The 19,680-nt window shown below is 53.7% G+C and overlaps 1 protein-coding gene across 1 annotated transcript in view; it reads left to right on the top strand.

Annotated features, from left to right (window-relative positions):
• The window catches only part of LOC100456623 (misshapen-like kinase 1), a 72,982-nt gene that overhangs the window by 24,667 nt on the left and 28,635 nt on the right, over positions 1–19,680 (top strand). The window contains 19 exon segments of the mRNA XM_063719040.1: positions 138–228; positions 709–839; positions 1,137–1,191; positions 1,344–1,438; positions 1,685–1,850; positions 2,324–2,393; positions 2,796–2,988; positions 4,852–4,968; positions 5,725–5,940; positions 6,264–6,345; positions 6,348–6,436; positions 6,822–7,022; positions 7,455–7,540; positions 7,958–8,072; positions 8,594–8,617; positions 8,742–8,905; positions 11,301–11,795; positions 11,886–11,948; positions 18,788–18,832. Coding sequence (XP_063575110.1) covers positions 138–228; positions 709–839; positions 1,137–1,191; positions 1,344–1,438; positions 1,685–1,850; positions 2,324–2,393; positions 2,796–2,988; positions 4,852–4,968; positions 5,725–5,940; positions 6,264–6,345; positions 6,348–6,436; positions 6,822–7,022; positions 7,455–7,540; positions 7,958–8,072; positions 8,594–8,617; positions 8,742–8,905; positions 11,301–11,331 — 1,926 coding nt within the window. The 3' untranslated portion in view covers positions 11,332–11,795; positions 11,886–11,948; positions 18,788–18,832.

Genomic DNA, 19,680 nt, shown 5'->3' with positions numbered 1-19,680 from the left:
TCCTGGTGGAGAGGATCTGCTCCTTCAGCCCAGCCCTGTCCAGACTGATTGCTCCTTGTCCCCTCAACTCACTCTCCACTTACTCTTTCCCACCCCGTCCAACAGCATGGCTAATTTTCCCTGCTTTCCTGTCCCAGGGTCGGGCGCATCTCCATGCCCACGAGGTGATCCGTCGAGACATCAAGGGGCAGAATGTGCTGCTGACAGAGAATGCTGCGGTCAAGCTAGGTGTGCCGGCTCCTTCTGAGGCTGATGGGGCCCTTTCACCTCCAGAACAGAGAATGAGGGGCCCCCTTTTCCCCTCTGGTGGCTCAGGCCCAACTCCCTCCCTACTGGGGAGGCTCACTCCCTCCCCTTTCCCCTGTCCCCCTGGAATGCCCTGCCTCCTGCTGAAAATCCCTCGGGAAGCTCTTCACCTGTCACCTGTTACGGGCCAGGTGCTCTGCAGGTTGCTCTGGGGAGATGGGATCTGACGACCCTCCTGCCTGGGCTAATGTCCGTGATCCTTTCACCTGGGTTTTCTCTAAGATGCAGGAAGATGGAATCGGGTTCTTCAGGGTGTTGTTGGGGTAAAGGAGGGTGCTGGGGTGTCTGGGTCGGGCCAGGACCACAGCTGGCTCAGGCGAGTCCTGTGTGTGCATGCAGGGATGTGAGGCAAGGAAGCAGAGGTGACTCCCCATGCTGACCCCTCCCTCTGTGTCTTCACAGTGGATTTTGGGGTGAGTGCTCAGCTGGACCGCACCGTGGGCAGCCGGAACACTTTCACTGGGACTCCCTACTGGATGGCTCTAGAGGTCATCGCCTGTGATGAGAACCCTGATGCCACCTACAATTACAGGGTATGGAGTGGAAAGTTGGGAGCATGGGGGCTGCCAAGGGCAGGAAGCAATATGGGGACCGTGGGGCCTGAGCAGGCTGGGGAACAGAGGAAGGTCGGATGATGTTAGCAGTGAGGGGCTGGGGAACATCTTATGGCAAGGCAAGTGTGGGTGGGAAGATGGGATGGGTTGGAGGGCACTGCTGCAGGAAGGGGTGTGGCCCAGGAAGGCTCCTGAGAGGCCAGGATGGTGGGTGAAGAGAGGTTGCACGGCAGAGCTGTCAGGAATATTCACTTGTTCCTTCTCTCCCGTCTATAGAGTGACATTTGGTCTCTAGGAATCACAGCCATCGAGATGGCAGAGGGAGCCCCCCATAAGTTCTGAGTCTGCCGGGAGTAGGAGGGGAGGGAAGGGAAGGGCCCAGAGAGCGGCTGTAGGGAGGAGGTGGTCCTGTAGCTCCGAGGAAGCTAGTCCTGTAGCTCCCAGTGCAGTGAAAGGGACTGAGGGCATCTCTTCTGTGTCCAGCTCTGTGTGACATGAACCCCATGCGAGCCCTCTTCCTCATTCCTTGGAACCCTCCGCCCAGGCTCAAGTCCAAGAAGTGGTAGGTCTCTGAGAGTGTGGGCTCTGGGAAGGAAGGTCCCTGGACAGGGCCATCCCCACCTTCATGCCCTCTGTGCTCAGGCTTGGATCTCACCAGAGAAGAGATTTTGGGGGGCAGAGGGTGGTGACTGGTGTTGGGATATGAAGACAGGAGGGATGTCAAGGTGGCTTGTAGATGAGTGATCCACCCTCTTCCTCTTGCACCCATCCCTTCTGAGGGGACCCTCCCAGTGTGAGCCACCACTGTTTCCCGGTCTGAGAAGTTCATTGACTTCATTGACACATGTCTCATCGAGACTTACCTGAGCCGCCCACCCACGGAGCAGCTACTGAAGTTTCCCTTCATCCGGGACCAGCGCACGGAGCGGCAGGTCCGCACACGGCTTAAGAACCACATTGACCGATCCCGGAAGAAGTGGGGTGAGAAAGGTCAGTGGGCAGGCTGGAGGGGGCAGGTACTAGGGGACAGTCCAGCCTGGCTCCTCTCTGCCAGCCCTGCTCGCTCCTGGCTCCCCTTCCTGCTCCCCTCCTTGGCCCCAGCTCTCCCTGTCCAAGGAGATGGTTCTCAAACTTGGCAACCCCCGAGGGGTTTTCCCCTTTCCCTCCCAATGTGAGTCAGCCTTCCAAAGGAGGACCGGCCTTTCACATCCTTACAAAAACTCCATGCTAATAACGTGTGTGCGAACACAAGCACAGGCTCTGTCACACCTCACCTGCCCTGGGACCCAGTCCTGGTCCCTGTCCAGGCCCACACCTGAGACCCACTGTCCTCCCATTGCCTCCAGGAAGTGGGGGGGCCCCTCATGCTTGCCCACCCAGACAGACCTTCTGGTTCTCCCCACGCGAGGTTTCCCTGGCTCTGGGGCACTGGGTGAGTTAACTGCAGTGGTCTCCCCCTGCAGAGGAGACAGAATATGAGCACAGCGGCAGCGAGGAGGAAGATGACGGCCATGGAGAGGAAGGAGAGCCCAGGTAGGCCTGGCAGGCGGAGTGGGGGTTGGGGGGGGTCATCACTGAGTGGGGGGTCTACAGTGGTGCTTGGCTTTGGGGACTCTCGGCCTGGGGGTGGTGGGCACAGAGAGGTAGAGACTCCTAGAAACCAAATTCCTGAGTGCTAAGAAGTGGAACGAATGACTGAACAAGAGCTGGGGAGAGAGCAATTCCGGGGTGAATGTGGGGCGCAGCAGTAACAGGAAAGGAGGACAGCACTGAAGACTGGGCAGAAGGGGACGGTAAGTCTCCTGGCCACCTGGGAATGGCCAGAGGCAGAGGCCTTGATCCAGTTAAAGCACCCACTCAGGCGGGCCCATGGGGTTGAGAGTGGGAACCAACAGGGTTGTGACCCCAGCGCTTCTTTGTGCCACCCCTGCCCAGCTCCATCATGAACGTGCCTGGAGAGTCGACTCTACGCCAGGAATTTCTCCGGCTCCAGCAGGAAAATAAGAGCAACTCAGAGGCTTTAAAACAGCAGCAGCAGCAGCGAGACCCCGAGGCACACATCAAACACCTGCTGCACCAGCGGCAGCGGCGCATAGAGGAGCAGGAGAAGCGGCGCTGGGTGGAGGAGGTGGGCTGTCTCTGAAGGGCGCAGGCCTGGCGCGGCCTCCTGCTGACCTGGCCCTGGGTCCGTTAGGGCCTCGGAGAGCAGGTTTTAAAATGCCTTAAATGAATGGCATTTCTGTTGAAACAGTTACATGGTTTCAAATTTCATGATGAGCTGGACTTAAAAAAAAAATGTAATCCCATCACTTTGGGAGGCTGAGGTGGGTAGATCACCTGAGGTCAGGAGTTTGAGACCAGCCTGGCCAACATGGTGAAACCCCATCTCTACCAATAGTACAAAAATTAGCCAGGCGTGGTGGCACATGCCTGTAATTCCAGCTACTCTGGAGGCTGAGGCAGGAGAATTGCTTGAACCCGGGAGGCGGAGGCTGCAGTGAGCAGAGATCACACCACTGCACTCCAGCCTGGGTGACAGAGCGAGACTCCGTCTCTAATAATAATAATAATAAGCAATAACCCCCAGCACCCACACTGTCCACCTGCTACCCCCAAAGCAGGTCCTCTCATTGTTGAACAAAAAATAACTTGCAAGAAAACCTGCTACAGAAGAGCCTTGTGCAGTTTTGAAAATATAGGCCAGGCGTGGTGGCTCACGCCTAGGAGGCCGAGGGGGGTGGGGGTGGGGCAGATCGTGAGGTCAGGAGTTCGAGACCAGCCTGTCTAATATGGTGAAACCCCATCTCTACTAAAAATACAAAAAATTAGCCGGGCGTGGTGGTGCACGCGCCTGTAGTTCCAGCTACTCAGGAGGCTGAGGCAGGAGAATCGCTTGAACCTGGGAGGTGGATGTTGTAGTGAGCCGAGATCGCGCCACTGCACTCCAGCCTGGGGAACAGAGCAAAACTCCGTCTCAAAAAAATAAAAAAAATAAAATAAATATAGCGTTCAGATAGCATAGTAGCAAAGTCCTATCTTTTTTTTTGTTTGAGATGGAGTTTTGCTCTTGTTGCCCAGGCTGGCGAGTACAATGGTGTGCTCTAGGCTCACTGCAAAATCTCCGTCTCCCGGGTTTAAGTGATTCTCCTGCCTCAGCCTCCTGAGGAGCTGGGATGACAGGAATGCGCCACCACGCCCGGCTAATTTTGTATTTTTTCAGTAGAGACGGGGTATCTGCATGTTGCTCAGGCTGGTCTCGAACTCCCGACCTCAGGTGATCCACCTGCCTTGGCCTCCCAAAGTGCTGGGATTACAGGCGTGAGCCACCGCACCCAGCCACAAAGTCCTATCTAACAAGGTGTTGCTTGGAGAAGGCGTGCTGGCAACTTCATTGCAGAAGTAGGCACAAGTTCCCTCAAGTGTAAGGGCCCCTCAGGGCTTGTGCTTTTGTTGGTGGTGGTGGGGGTGGTGGTAGACTTTGTGGAGGCCACCACAGAAATACCGTGAAAGTCAAGTACCACCTGGGCATCGGCACTTGTCAAGGAGTGGGCCAGGTCCTTCGTTTCTGTGTTTTCTGTGAACGGGCACCTGGTGCCCTCTTGTGGCCAAAGGCTATCACTACGACCCACTCTATATGGACTTCAGGTAAAGGTGGATTTTAGGCTAGGAGTGCCGGGGAGGCTTGTTTTGAGTTCGGCTTTTGTTTGTTGTTTGGTGGGGTGTGGGGAGTGGAAGGTGTTGTCTAGCTAAGCCCACCCCACAGGCAGCAGTCAGTCTCACAACCTCTCTCATCACAGCTACCGGCTGTTCACCCGAGCCCAGCCCCGCGAGCCCTCGGGTGGGGATGGGTATAGTTGCAGAAACAAGCAGAAGCCGGTCTCTCTCACCACCCTCCGTGGTGAGCAAGGAGAGCTCCGCTCCCTGTCCATGGAGGGGCAGTGCTGACACGATGTCCGGTATGGTTCTTAACACCACCTGGCTCTCCCCACAGCAACAGCGGCGGGAGCGGGAGCAGCGGAAGCTGCAGGAGAAGGAGCAGCAGCGGCAGCTGGAGGACACGCAGGCTCTGTGGCGGGAGGAGGAGTGGCGGCAGGCCGAGCGCGAGCAGGTAGAGCGCCGCACCCACATCCCTGCCCTCCCGCCCTCCCTCTCCTGCTGCCTGCCGCCCCAGCTCCCCATGCCCTTCCCCCTTCTCTCCCCTACCCCCAGGTTCCTCGTGTCTTTTCTAGCTTCACTCTTTCTCTCCATTTTCTCCCACCCTTCAACCCCAACCCTGGCCCCCTCCCTCCTCCTTCCCTGCCTCATTCCCATCTCTTTACCCCATCCCTGACTCTCCCCGGCCGCTTCCTCATCCCCCCTCATTCCCTGTGCCCTCTTCTTCCCCATCTGTGCCGCACGGCCCCCCTGGCGCTCATGCCATCCCCTCCCCTACCTCTCTCTTACTCTTCCCCTGCACCCCCTCATCCTCCTCCTGCGGATCCCTTCCTCCTCCAACTCGCTGCTGCTGCCCTCCTCTGCCTCTTCCTCCTTCCCTGCCCTCTGCCCGCCACCCCACACACCGCCCCCCAGGAATATATTCGTCACAGGCTAGAGGAGGAGCAGCAACAGCTCGAGATCCTTCAGCAACAGCTGCTCCAGCAACAAGCCCTGCTGCTGGTAACGGGTCCCTCAGCGTCCTCTGGGAAGATGCTTTTCAGAGCTTCTTTGCTGGAACGGGATGGGAACACTTCAAGGGAAGGGATTCACCCAGGACATCAAGGGAATACATCTCCTCTCTAGGCAGTTGGAGAAAAGAGAGCGCATGCCTGCTCTAACTCCCAGGGCCACACCCTGCTGAGCCCTGTCTCCCTACCCTTGGGCCCAGGAATACAAGCGGAAGCAGCTGGAGGAGCAGCGGCAGTCAGAGCGTCTCCAGAGGCAGCTGCAGCAGGAGCATGCCTACCTCAAGTCCCTGCAGCAGCAGCAACAGCAGCAGCAGCTTCAGAAACAGCAGCAGCAGCTCCTGCCTGGGGACAGGAAGCCCCTGTACCATTATGGTCGGGGCATGAATCCCGCTGACAAACCAGCCTGGGCCCGAGAGGTACTCACTGCCTCCTTTGCCTCCTGAGACTGCAGTCCCACTGCCTGAGGCCTGGAGAGCCACAACAAGTAGTTGTTCACAGTAGCAGGCACCGAGCAGGGGAAAGGAGCACACAGCACAGAGCAGGGGAAAGGAGCACACAGCACAGAGCAGGGGAAAGGAGCACACAGCACAGAGCAGGGGAAAGGAGCACACAGCACAGAGCAGGGGAAAGGAGCACACAGCACAGAGCATAGGGCGGAAGTGGTTAGGGCAGGTGGGACCCTCAGTTTTGAGAACAGGGCGGCAAGAGCTGGCCTGCTTGACATCCCTTTACATCACAGGTAGAAGAGAGAACAAGGATGAACAAGCAGCAGAACTCTCCCTTGGCCAAGAGCAAGCCAGGCAGCATGGGGCCTGAGCCCCCATCCCCCAGGCCTCCCCCAGGCTCCCAGGACCCCTTTCCCAGACTCCTCCTATGCAGAGGCCAGTGGAGCCCCAGGAGGGACCGCACAAGGTGAGTCTCTCCCCACTCCTGTCTTAATGCAGACACATTAGGAGCTTTGCTCAGAGCACAGGTACACACACACAGACACACACACACCCCTACACCTGCTCAGCCCTGAGCCAGGATTACAGAGCACAGGCTTTGTGGACAGAGACACTCACCTGCTTCTTGCTGCCTGTGTCTGTCCTGACTTAGCTGTCTTCAGGCTCAAGGAACCCCTTGTCCTTCAATGGAGGAAGGGGCAACTAAAGTCCCTTCCCACCCCAGACCCCGATTCGCAGGTGGGGACGTGCCATGGAGCAGGCAGCCCACCCTCCCTGGTCTGTCCCTGCAGAGCCTGGTGGCACACCGGGTCCCACTGAAGCCATATGGAGCACCTGTACCCCGATCCCAGTCCCTGCAGGACCAGCCCACCCGAAACCTGGTTGCCTTCCTAGCCTCCCATGACCCCGATCCTGCCATCCCCGCACCCACTGCCACGCCCAGTGCCTGAGGAGCTGTCAACGGCCAGAATGCAGACCCCACCTCTGAAGGACCTGGCCCCAGCCCGAACCCCCCAGCCTGGGTCCGCCCAGATAACGAGGCCCCACCCAAGGTAAGGACAGCCCTGCGGGCCCAGGGAAAATTAGAGAACTAGTCGTGAGGAGAAGGAGGGCAGTGAAGGGGTGGGCCACATGGAGGAAGAGTGTAGGGCGGGAATCGAGAGAAAGCTAGGGTGCTGCCCTGCCGGGGTCAGCCATCCAGCTGAGGAGGCAACATGGAGGGGTGGCATCTATCCCCGTGGGGAGCGTGGGAACGGAGAAATGCCCAGGTTGTTTCAGGGGTGCTAAGGGGCAGACTTTGCGAGTTAGAACATCAGCTCCACCATCTCCCAGCTTCATAACCCTGGACGGATTCACTAACTCCCCTGAACCTCAGTTTTCTCATCCATCAAAGTGGGGGAGCTCATCTCTCAGAGGTGAGGCTTAAACGTCTGTGAGGTGCCCATCGCAGCGCCAGCTCACAGCACGTGGACTTCTCTCCACAGGTGCCTCAGAGGACCTCATCTATCGCCACTGCCCTTAACACCAGTGGGGCCAGAGGATCCCGGCCAGCCCAGGCAGTCCGTGCCAGGTAATGCCTGGGTAGGGCAATGCCTGGGTGAGGTCTGAGGGCAGCCTAGGGAGTAGGGGGGCACAGGGACTTTACCAGCCTACCCACCTAGGGGTGGGCAAGCCCCAGCCCCATCACCTCAGCCCCCCCTCCACCCCCTCGGCACCCCTGTGCTCCCTTCACAGACCTCACAGCAACTCTGCCTGGCAAATCTATCTGCAAAGGCGGGCAGAGCGGGGCACCCCAAAGCCTCCAGGGCCCCCTGCTCAGCCCCCTGGCCCGCCCAATGCCTCTGGGTAATAGAGTTGTCCCCCGACTCACTCCCCCCTCTCACTTGTGCCACCTGCTTCCCTGGCGATGGCTCCCTCTGCAGTGCAGCTCACACCCCAGAGAGGGGAGCACCCTGCCTCCCTGAGCCTGACTCTGTCCCCCCAACAGTAACCCCGACCTCAGGAGGAGCGACCCTGGCTGGGAACGCTCGGACAGCACCCTTCCAGCCTCTCACGGGCACCTCCGTCCCAGGCTGGCTCACTGGAGCGGAACCGCGAGGGAGGTATGTGAGCCAGGGCTGGGCAGCCTGCTCTGGGCCTGGAGGCTTATCAGGATGGACCCTGCCTTTGGTAGCTTTGGACTGGGACACCCACAGGGACAGGGAGGACCTGCGTGGGTATGGAACTTGGGGCTGAATTCTGGGGCTCAGGGCCAAGGGGTCAGCCCAGGTGTGGGCTTGAGGCCATCCCTTGTCCAGGCATCAGTGACCTCCTTCCACCCTGCTGTCCAGCCTCCTCCAAAGTGGACAGCTCCCCAGTGCTCTCCCCTGAGAATAAAGCCAAGCCCGGTGACCACCGCCCACAGCCAGGCCGGCCCACAGTGCGTCGCCTGGTGGCAGCATGGCCTGCCTCATCCTGGTTTGGGGCTTAGCCCCAGGGAGCTGGGTGTCAGGGGTGGGGTCTCCGCTGATCTACTGAGAAGGGCTGTGGGGATGGAGGGACTGGTGCTTCTCATGGTACTAACCTTTTCTAACCTCTCTCTTACCTCTCTCCTGGCTCTTTCTTCCCCTGCGGCCCCTCCCAGAGCTATAAGCGAGCAATTGGTGAGGTTAGTGAGATGGGCCTGCTTGTGGGAGCCCCTCCTGTCACCCTGCTGGGGTGTCCCGGCACCCTTTGTCTACCTCCACCCAGGCCCACCTTCTCCCTGCCCCTCACGTGACTCCTCCCTGCAGGACTTCGTGTTGCTGAAAGAGCGGACCCTGGACAAGGCCCCTCGGCCTCCCAAGAAGGCCATGGACTACTCATCGTCCAGCGAGGAGGTGGAAAGCAGTGAGGAGGACGAGGAGGAAGGCAAAGGCGGGCCATCAGAGGGGAGCAGAGACACCCCTGGGGGCCGGTATGGCATCGGGAGTGGGGCCCTCACACTCCAAGGCACAGGGAGGGAGGGGAAGTGGCAGTGGGGGAGAGGTGGGGCTTTGGGGCAAGTCTGAGGGAGAGTGGCTGAGGATCCTTCCAAAGCTGGAACAACACAGTTCTCTCTATAGATGGGAAAGGGAGACCCAGACTTTCTCAAGGTGGTCCCACCAGCCCCAGAGAAGGGGCCACAGCCAGGTCTTTGCCCACTGAGTCTGAGTTATGCCGCTTCCCAACCACACTGTCACAAAGGCAAGCATAGAATCCACACCCAGACTCAGGCCTGGAAACGCTGTGGTCGGTGAAGGGAAAGGCAGCAGTTTGAGTTCTTCAAAAATCAGGACTCTGACCCACCCCTTCTCTTCCCAAATCTCCTCTCCCAAGATCATGAGATCTCTCTTACCCATGGCTTGCTCAGTCCACTGCCAGCGGCTGGGCTGTGCAAACCAAGGGAGACCTGACCTCAGTAGTGCTGAGATTTTACCTATTGTCTTCCTGCTAGTAGACAAATAAGCCACCAACTTGAAGTCCCAGGGGATAAGCCTATTTTCCTCACTCTACTACTTAGCTACAGTTGGAAAGTTCTGAAGTCAGAGGCAGCTGTGCTTCCTTGGCTAGAGCCAGAGTGTGGTCCTCTGACTGAGGTGATACTGCCCTCCTCCCAAAGCCATCCCCTTTGCTGGGGAGTGGAAGTTATAGCAACACAGATGCAGGCCCAGACCATTCTGAAGAAACCTCGTGTGGCCCAGCAATGCTGTAACTTGATGGTCCTGGCCCACAGCAAAAAAAAGGCACCAACAGATTCCTCCAGGGAAACTCTCAGTGCCTTCTAACAGGTGCCATTGGCCCCTTCTCCAGAGTGGGCACTCTGAATGGCCAAGAACAGCCTTCTCAGCTTTTTGCACCTCCAGCTGTTATAGGATGGCTCAGCCATAACCAAGTTCTTTAGGATTGCTTTGTCTTCCTCAAGGAGCAGCCACACTTCAAGTATTCAGCCATCTCAAGGGGTCTGATTCATGAGCCTCACAGCTTGTGAATTGACAGCACTCAATGCCAAGACCCAGGGCTCTCCCTTCTTCCTCACCTCTTCAGAGCTCTCTCTCCCCTTTTCTCAGTCACTGGAGAGAAGGTTGGTGTCACGGCTGAGTCCTCCCCAGCTTCAGAATTATCAAAATCATAGAATGGAGCAATAAATGCCTTTTAACAAAATTGCCTCCCAATAAGCCTTTTTGAAAGCTTAAAAGGTTGTGTTAAGGTGAGACATTCCTCTTTAGACCTTTGCCCCACTCTCCCCACCCCCAGAGGAGTGGAGTTGAGCACGGACACCCAGCTGATGGTGGGACTTCGGCAGCCTACCGGTAGTACCCTGCATTGCGTGGCTGGCAAGGTCCAGGCAGTCCACCCCTAAACCAAAGGAGTCGCAGAGCCCTACTGCAGTGAGGAGCCTCTGTCAACTGATATGCACCAGGCACCAGCAAGAGAGGAGGGAACCAGAGGACTCAGAAGGGGACAGGCTAGGATGAGCTCTGAATTCTGATGATAAGTGGAAAATTTGAAATCTTGGGTACCAGGAAAGCCCATGTCTGAAGTGCTGGCAGGAACATGAGCTGCTGCAGTGTTTTTCTCTCTATTGATGCCTCCAAGTTACTATTCTCAGCATTTGGGATCTGCTTTTTGGAATACTCAGGTTTCAATTTTTGAAGTGAATTCAAATAATTGCCAAAATGCAGACACTAAAACAAGCCAGACAGTGCTGGTTGGGCCTGGGCTATTGTCCCTCCCAAGGGGACGAGGGCTTTCTGTTGACTGTCAGCCATACCAAGTCACCTCACCAAATTTTCATGAGTTTCTTTTTTGGCTCTGGGGCAAAGTGGTGCGCTCCTTGAGGTCAGCGGTCATATCTCCCACTCATGGGCACCAAGTAGGAGCTCAAGGAGTTTAGGGTTTGGGATTTCAGTGGAATGGGAGTGTCAGAGGAAGACGTGGTGGCCTGATCGGAGTTCCTCCCACACCTGGCTGAGACTTTTTGGTTTTTCAGGAAGCAAAGGGGACAGGGGCATGAAAGGAGACACAGGGGTCATGGGGCCTCCTGGAGCCCAGGGGAGTAAAGGTGACTCCGGGAGGCCAGGTCCACCAGGTAAGAGGGCGTGTGGTCACATCCACTGACGTCTAGGTATTTCCTTTTTTTTTCTGGCTGGCTGAGCCAAAGGGAAAACAAATTCCTAAAAGTTCTTTTTCATCTTAGGTTTGGCTGGTTTTCCTGGCGCTAAAGGAGATCAAAGTAAGAGCTACAGGAATCTGGGCGGCATCCCAGCTACCACTGTTCCTGGCAGAGTGAAGTTGGGGACCTGACTCCACCATCTTTTGCTTCATTGTAGTGTTCACCCAGAGCACCTGGGATTTCTTTAAAACCTGGCCCTGGCTAAGAGGAACAGAGCAGCCAGCGGGGGGCAGGCCTCGCTGATGTTTCTCTCTAGACTTCACCCCACTTTGCCACCCATGGCGTGGAGTTAGACAGTCACACCCAGAGCTCCTAGTAAGTCCATAAGTCCCAGACCTTGCAGATGGAAAAGATTAGTAAGTTGCTGAGAATAATTTTCCTCCTACTAAGAGGGCTAGCTCATGGCTTCTAAAGAGAGGCGTTAAAGCTGCCAAGAGGAGTGTAAGGTGTTAAGAGGTACATGTCTCACTGCTGAGAAGAGAAGCACCAGGGGTGGGGGTAGCCAGGCCCTCTGCCAACCACCACAGCCTGGCAGTCACTACTTTCCTTTCAGGACAACCTGGACTGCAGGGTGTTCCAAGCCCTCCTGGTGCAGTGGGACACCCAGGTGCCAACGGCGAGCCTGGCAGTGCTGGGTCCCCTGGGCTAACAGGTGAGGTCCTGGGTCCCATGGCGGGCACAGGGAGTGATGTGTGAAAAGCCTAGTCCAGCCCTTATTCCCTCTGTGGTGTTTGTTGTCCAGGATGTCCAGGGAGCCCCGGGAGTCCAGGAGCCGTGGGCCTGAAAGGAAGCAAAGGGGACACAGGTAACAGAGGGTGTGCTGGGTGAGTAGGTGGGCTTGCTGGGTGGCAGGATGGATGGGGAGAAAAACTGCCTCCTGTTAGGCCCACGGAGGAGGCAGAGGGTCTTCTGTGCCTTGGCCTCTGAGGTTCCTGGTTATGGAGGGCAGTTGCCCCGCCAGGACCTCTTAAGCCCAAGTGCCTAGGGCTGTTCTTTCTCTTCTCAGGGCTCATGAAAGGCCTTGAATGCCATGACCAAACCTCCAGCATCAGGGAGGCGAGCAAAGCACCTGGCCCATACCATCTCGCTGCTCTGCCTCCCAGCTGTATGTTTCTGCTCTCTCCTGCTGACCCTTCATTGGGACCCCCAGGAGGGGGTCCAGGAGCCTGGATTCAGGCTGGAGGGTCCAGAAAACTCTTCTTCCACATTTTCCTAGGGGGGCAGCCTGGGAGCACTGACCCACACTAGCCAAACTCACAAAGACTAGTTTATACCATAATGCCAACCGAGTCTAGGTTATATACCATCATGTCTATTTAGTCTAGATCATAAACCATTGCACCAATATAGTCTACTTTATAAGCCAGTTTGGTCCAGTTGCAGTGTGCTCACTTGGTCTAGAAAGTCCAGACCACTGTCACAATGCATAAGACCAATTCCTGCCTTCCCGCCCTCAGACGTGCAGGGTAGTGCAGTGAACAGAGAGACTGTTGCCAGATGGTGTGGGCACACTCTGATTGGGTATTTCTATGGAGAACTGTTGCACACATTGGAAAGCCAGGAGCAGGCAGGAGGGGCTATGGGGAGGGCAGGGTTGTGACGTAAAGCTGCATGTCTGCCAAGGACATCTGTAGACAGTCTGTCTCCACCCCTGTCCTCTGCCTGAGAAGGTCATGCTTGTGTCAGACAACCTGGATGCCCTCACCCCTGCGCTGTGCTAGAGACCCACACTGGGACCTGGTCCTCCACAGTTCTAATCAATTGATTGATTCATTCATCACCACCTCCTGGCAAACCTTGGACTAAGGGCCTGAGCTTTTGGGTTTTTTTTGAAAGCTGTCGGGAGCCATGGCAAGAGCAGCTTTTACACCCTCTCTGTCCTTGTAATCTGTCCAGCCCCAGAGCAATTGTGTTTTTTATGGATGGTGTGTTGGTTTGGGAGGTTCCCTGCTACCTGATCCCATGTGGATGCCACCTGAAGGCCACCAGCAGGGTCTCACCATGGGAAAGGTTCCATCTGGGTATAGTTGTCAGACGTTCCCGACTTGTTCACTGCCCATTCTGATCTTACAATTCCATCTCCTGTGGTCCCCATGTGACTGTGAGACCTGATGCTGTCTTGCCCCTGAACCTTCTGTGTGGTTTCATGGAGATGACTGCTTTCATCTCGGTTGTAAATGGTAGTCACCCTCTGCCTCCACCCCCACTGCCAGACTAACGGTTCTCGACTAACCAAGAGTATTGGAGGTAAAACATGATTTTACCCACAGGAGCATTGTGCTCACTCCCCAAGCCCCAAGCCTGTGTCTTCCACAGTCTGAGGGTAGGGAATCCTGCCCTGCCCTTTGCATCCTGGGAGGATTTGCAGAACAAAAGCAGCTCCTGCTAATGAGCATCTTCTTGACACCCAGTGGGACAAGCACTCTTCGTAGCACAACTTTACGGTCAAACAGCCATTAAGAGATGCAGCCAGGTTCAAATCTAGGCCCGTACAAGACAAAGCTTGGGGTCTTATTAGTACAGTCTATCATGAGGTCTCCCTCCCCAGCCCCACCATCAGGGTGTGCTGATGAGTGACACCTCCTCCCTTCATCCCAGTTCAGAAAGGATTGGAGCAGACGGTAGCAGCTTGCACCTAGCCTCCAAGTTGGCATGGTATTTAGGAAAGTTTCCCCAGATGGGCAAGACAGCAATGGCTCCCTCTCTACAAAACATAAAAAAATCAGCTGTGCATGGTGGCATGTACCTGTAGTCTCAGCTACTCAGGAGGCTGAAGGAGGAGGAGGAGGAGGAGGATCACTTGAGCCAAAGAATTTGAGGCTGCAATGAGCTATGATTGCACCACTGCACTCCGGCCTGAGCAACAGAGTGAGACCCCATCAAAAAGAAAGAAGAAAGAAAGAAATTTTAGCTATTTTGAAATAATGTTTGTTTAGAAATAAGGAAGGACTCCACTTCAGCTTGTAATCATGACATTTCTCTTTTTACTGTTTACACCTCATGAAATAACGTTAGAAGCAGCCAAAACATTGAAACTCCAAAACATTAATCTGATTGGAAATTCTTTATCTCAATGGCCTTTATGTCTAATCTATAACAATGTGAATTTTCCATGCCCTTTTATTTTCCTCTTGGGGCAAAACTGAAGTGCAAATAACTCAAAATCCATTTTCTCATCTGTATTTGAAGATGTTTTACTTTAAATATAAGCCAAAAAGATCATCCATATTAGCAGTTGAGCCCTATATCATGAATATAATTTCTCAGTTAATTCCATTCCTCATATCTAAGTACTGAGATAGTCCAATAATTTATTAAATTCTACTAAGTCAAATCACTAAATTGTCATTTATAAAACTCTTCCTCATTTTTCTCTAAGTTTCTTAGCTCTGCAGAAGTGTACACATACCCCAATTTTGAGTCCCTTATCCTTCATCTCACTTCTTACCACAAGGTTGATTTGTCAGTTATTTAGCTCAATCCTAAATTTGCCAGGTTGCACCTAGCCTCCAAGTTGGCATGGTATTTAGGAAAGTTTCCCCAGACTGGGCAAGACAGCAATGGCCCCCTCTCTATAAAACATAAAAATAGCTGTGCATGGTGGCATGTACCTGTAGTCTCAGCTACTCGGGAGGCTGAAGGAGGAGGAGGAGGAGGAGGATCACTTGAGCCAAAGAATTTGAGGCTGAAATGAGCTATGATTGCACCACTGCACTCCGGCCTGAGCAGCAGAGTGAGACCCTATCAGAAAGAAGAAAGAGAGAGAGAGAGAGACAGGAAGGGAGGGAGGGAGGAAGGAAGGAAGAAGAGGAGAGAAAGAAAAAGAAAAGGAAAGAAAGAAAGAAAAAGAAAGAACAAAAAAGAAAAGAAAGAAAAGAAAGAGAAAGTTTTCTTAATGTATTGGGAATTTCTCCATTTCACTCAGAATCAGGAGATCTGAGCCTCAACTTGAACTTACCCCTGACTAGCTGGGTGACCACAGGCTCAGCTACTTGACTTTGCTGAGCCTGTTTCCTTTTCTGTGGTGTGCAAGCAGTGTAGAAGAACACCGGGTCCCTGACAGTTTCACAGCAGTCTGGGTTTGAAATAGGCAGCTTCCCTGGGAGCAGGAACAATTGAAGACTTTAGTCAGAACACCAGCTCAACACTAAACAACTGGAAGGCCTGTGTTTTCTAACTTAACACACGTTTCTTGGGAGAATATTATTTCTGTAAAAACTTTGCAAGTAAGTATTTGGAGCCCTTTCAGCTTGATAAGCCTGTGATACTGGAGGAAAGCCAGTTTGCTTATGGTTAAGAAGAAAAATCCAGCACTTATTTGCTCTCCAGTGTAGTTTTACAACATGCAGCTCTAGAACCTATTTTTTAGCCATTTCTCCCTCTACTCTGCAGGAACTGATCCTATCAGGTTGCTGCCCTGATTTATAGTGAGGTAATTACTAGTTCCTCCATCGATTAGTCCATGAACAACCACTCAGCCAGTGTTCTCTTAGAGTCCAGCGAGGCTTGGAGAGAAATCACACAAACCTCAATTCTAATTTCCAATACCCGTTAAATACATATCAGAAGGCATTTCATCAAGGTCCAATCTCTGCCATATAAACTTTGGGTCTGGGAGGGTTCAGACACGAGAGGGGCTGTGAGCTCCTATGGAGACAAGGAAGGCTGCTTGTAGGAGGTGGGCTGTGAGCTGGTCCCTCAAGAATGAGTGAGAGGTGTTTAGGGCAGTGCTACTCAAAATGTGGTCCTGAGACTTGCAGAATTAGCATCACCTGGGAACTTGTTAGTACTGTGGATTCTTGGATTCCCACTCCACTCCCACTAAATCAGTGACTGTGGTGGGACCTAGCAAGTTGTTTACTAACAAGATGCACCCAGATGATTCTGATGTATACTCTAGTTTGACTACTCCTCTTTTAGGGGGAAGAAGTGGCCTCAGGGAGGCTGGAGGTGTCTTGGGAACCAAGTGCATAGACCAAGCGAAACTCCAGAGAGGAGTGAGCCTAGTACTAGTGGAACAAAGGTGCCTTCAGGGAACACTGGGAGGCTGGGCCTGGGTGACAGCCCCGACTTCCCCCATTCACTCCTATATGACCTTGAATAACTCACCTAGCATCTCTGAGTGTGTACTTTCTCCTCTGTAAAGGAGGGAAATCACACTGCCCTGGAGAGTGGCTGAAAGATCAAACAAGGTAATGGACGTAAAGCCCCTGGCACAGTGCCTGGCACGATGCAGGCAGCAGAAGATGCTGAGTCCCCTGGAGGTGAGGAGCTAGGAAGGGAGAATGTGGGAAATGAAGAGGGAGGGTCAGGCTTCGGGCCATGGACTTGGTGAACAGGGGCTTTCCTATGATTCCTGTCTTTGGAGGGCGTTTGCTGTTCAGGGCTTTAGGGGACAGTTGGAGGGTGCATCTCTTTGGGTGGTCACAATAAAGGGAGGTCACAGTGTTTTGAGGCCCCTTCTGCTTACCTGCATGTGAACAGTGTATGTCAAGATTGGTGGGGAGAAAGGCCACCATCTATATGTCTATGATGGTGATGAAGCAGGAACCAGTCCACATCCAGACTCTCGGCCCCTTCTCTCCGCATCCCAGAGGGTGCCATGTTGCAGAAATCTCTACTTGAAGAGCGTGTCCCTAGAGGCAGGGTTCAGGGACCCCACGACACTGTAACCTCCCCGGATGTGGACTGTTTCCTACTTCATCACCATCATAGACATATAGAATGTGATCTTTCGCCCAACCCATCTTGACATATGCTGTTCAGATGCAGGTAAGCAGAAGGGAAACATCTGTTGCTTCTCCTGGGCAATCTCAGCTAAGTCCTTCAGGTCAGTAGCAGACATTTGCTGGGTGCTAGCTGTGCAGCAATCCTGGTGCTCATGTGTGGACTCAACCTCAGTGTCTGAGGTGCTCCCCACCTGGAGGGGACACAGGACACTGTGGGTCCTGTGACATCATTTATTCAGCACTGGCCAGGCACTGGTCTCAGCACTTGACACACACGATTTCATTTCAGCCTCACAAATGCCTCAGAAGGCAACAAGGAGACTCAGAGAAGGAAACTGAGGCTCAGAGCAGGGACACCTGGCTCAAGGTCACAAAGTCGGTATAAGACAGAAGTGGACTCAAGTCCGGGCTGTCAGACTTTGGAACCACTTTGCTTTACCGCCTTGGGAGAAAGGACATCATGTCATGGGAGAGGGAGGGAAGGCTTCACAGGTGGTGACATCTGACATCTTTGCAGAGTTTACAAGCTAAATGTGAGTTCTCCAGGTGAACCAAAGGGGTGAGGCATTCTATTCAGAGGACAGGTGTGTGCACAAATGGCCCTGTGTAAGCTGGGGCCTGTCTGCCAGGGGCTGACCTCTAACGCACCTCCAGCGCTTACAAAAACCTATCCCAACCTCAGTTCTGTCCCTTTCCCTAACACGAGGAACAAAAGTAGCTGCCCTCTCAGAATCTTCTGGTGCTTCCTGCTTCTCTTGTTGCCCGGGTCTGCAGCGGCAGCTCCCAGCCCCTTGGCTCTCTGGCCCTCCGCCCCAGGCAGCGCCAAGCCTGGGGGTGGGATCTGAAATGCCCCTGGAGTCACAACTTCTCTTGCTCATTATTCCAAGAAGGGGCCCTGAAGAGGTCTGCCAGCCCCTTGCCTCTCCCTCCACTGACCAGCACACTGCAGGTGCTTGGGAAATCCAGGGATTGAAGTGAGTGGCAGGGCAGGGCAGGCAGAAACTTCCCCGAGGCCACTGCAAGGAGGAATGAGCTCCCTGCTTGGCCGGGGGCACAGATACTTATGACTCGCTGTTGGTGTTCCCCTTGTTACCCTCCAGTAACTGTTACTGATAGTCAATAATGAGCTTGCATTTTCCCAAGTTTGTGTAACTGCCTTGAGGAGTCCTATTTCTCTGAAATAAAATAAATATTGGCACTTAAAACCAAGAGGACATGATCTTGCTAAATGAACAAACCATTATCTCACAGTGACCCAGCAGGGTGCTGCGGACAGTCTTCCATGAAAGTTTACTGAAAAAAAGGATGAATGGATGGAAAGAAGGAAGAAAGGGGGATCTTTAACATTAACTATAGTAGGATCATCACCAATGATTGTAGTTATTATTTTTCCATTTTCTGGACATCAGACCCTTTAGCCACATGAATCTTTAGCCACTGGAGGCCACAATGAAATAAACCAACAAATACTTGTAGAGCATCTACTATGGGTGAGGACCCCCGAAGTTCCTGGTGCCCACTGAGCCCCCTTCACAGTCTTGGCAATAAAGATAACTTTATTTACCAAATATCTCCCAGTTCTCTTCCAATATAAATGCAACAGCAGGGAATGGGATTGGATTTAGATGCCAGGTCAGGTTACTGATGGGCAGGGAAGGCTAGCGGTGCATCCGGGGCCTGCCTAATCCAGGCTTTCATCCAGTACTTTGCTGTTTCATTCCCAACACACCTGTTCTCATCCATCTGCAGACTGTCTCTTTTTACGATCTGCTGAAGAGGCTTTAAACAATCGTGGAGAACCAATGTACCTTTCCATCTGCATTAATCAGACAAAAGGTAGAGGTTGTCTAAGATTAAAAATGTCTAATATCTAAGTTTTATTATCTCCTCCCCCCCTTTTTTGTTTTGATCTTAGGACTTCAAGGACAGCAAGGAAGAAAAGGAGAATCAGGAGTTCCAGGTAAAGGGCTGGCTGCATTTTCATCCCTCAGAGTGATGACGGGGAAGGCCTGCCCGCTCAGAGAGCAGGTCTTGTTGACTTTGAACGCACAGCTGTGACCTTCTCCCAAAGTGGAGGTTAAGACTCCAGGGCTGTGTTTCTCAAGCCTCAGATTTCTCTGCTGCAAAACCTGGGAACAACAGGAACTCAGCATCCTGAGGGGTGTAGAGTGTGGGGCAGGGGCTGAGGATGGCAAAGGGGAAAAATGTCAGGAGAGCTGGGGGTGCAGGCGGAGGCTCCAGGCTGTGCAGCTGCCATGGAGCTGTGCCCATTCTGCTCCATCCACGGCTGCTGCTTCCCCACCTCAGCTGTGGCCCATTTGCCTCTTCTTCTTGGCCCCCAAGCCTCTCCTGTCTGCCTCCCACTGCCTGTTGCTGGGCTTTCTTATTCTTAGCCTCACCTCCAGAGCCTGTGCTTCAGTTGGGTACTGAGCTGGCACCAGCTGCAGGGTGTTTCTAGGCCTCTCAACAGCCCTGCCCCTGTGAGTGCAAAAGTGAGATTTTTCAGACACATTCTTGAGCAACTTTTCTTCCTCATAAGCTAGATATTCTATTACCATTTTGTGTTTTGTTTTATTTTTTTTTCAATTTTTTTAGAGACAAAGTCTCTGTGTCACCCAGGCCCGAGTGCAGTGGTGCCAGGATAGCTCACTGCAGACTTGGCCTCCCAAAGCATTGGGATTACAGGAGGAAGCCACTGTACCTGGCCTCTGTTACTATTTCAGTTCACTAAAGGACACATCGAGGCTTAGAAACATTCCAGCAAATTCTCCTAGCATGGCTAGAACTTCCACATAACTATGTAATTCC

Source organism: Pongo abelii, chromosome 19 (assembly GCF_028885655.2).
Source record: "Pongo abelii isolate AG06213 chromosome 19, NHGRI_mPonAbe1-v2.0_pri, whole genome shotgun sequence".
Classification (NCBI taxonomy): domain Eukaryota; kingdom Metazoa; phylum Chordata; class Mammalia; order Primates; family Hominidae; genus Pongo; species Pongo abelii.
The sequence above is the reverse complement of the archived record's forward strand: the minus strand, read 5'-3'. Positions and strand labels throughout refer to the sequence as shown.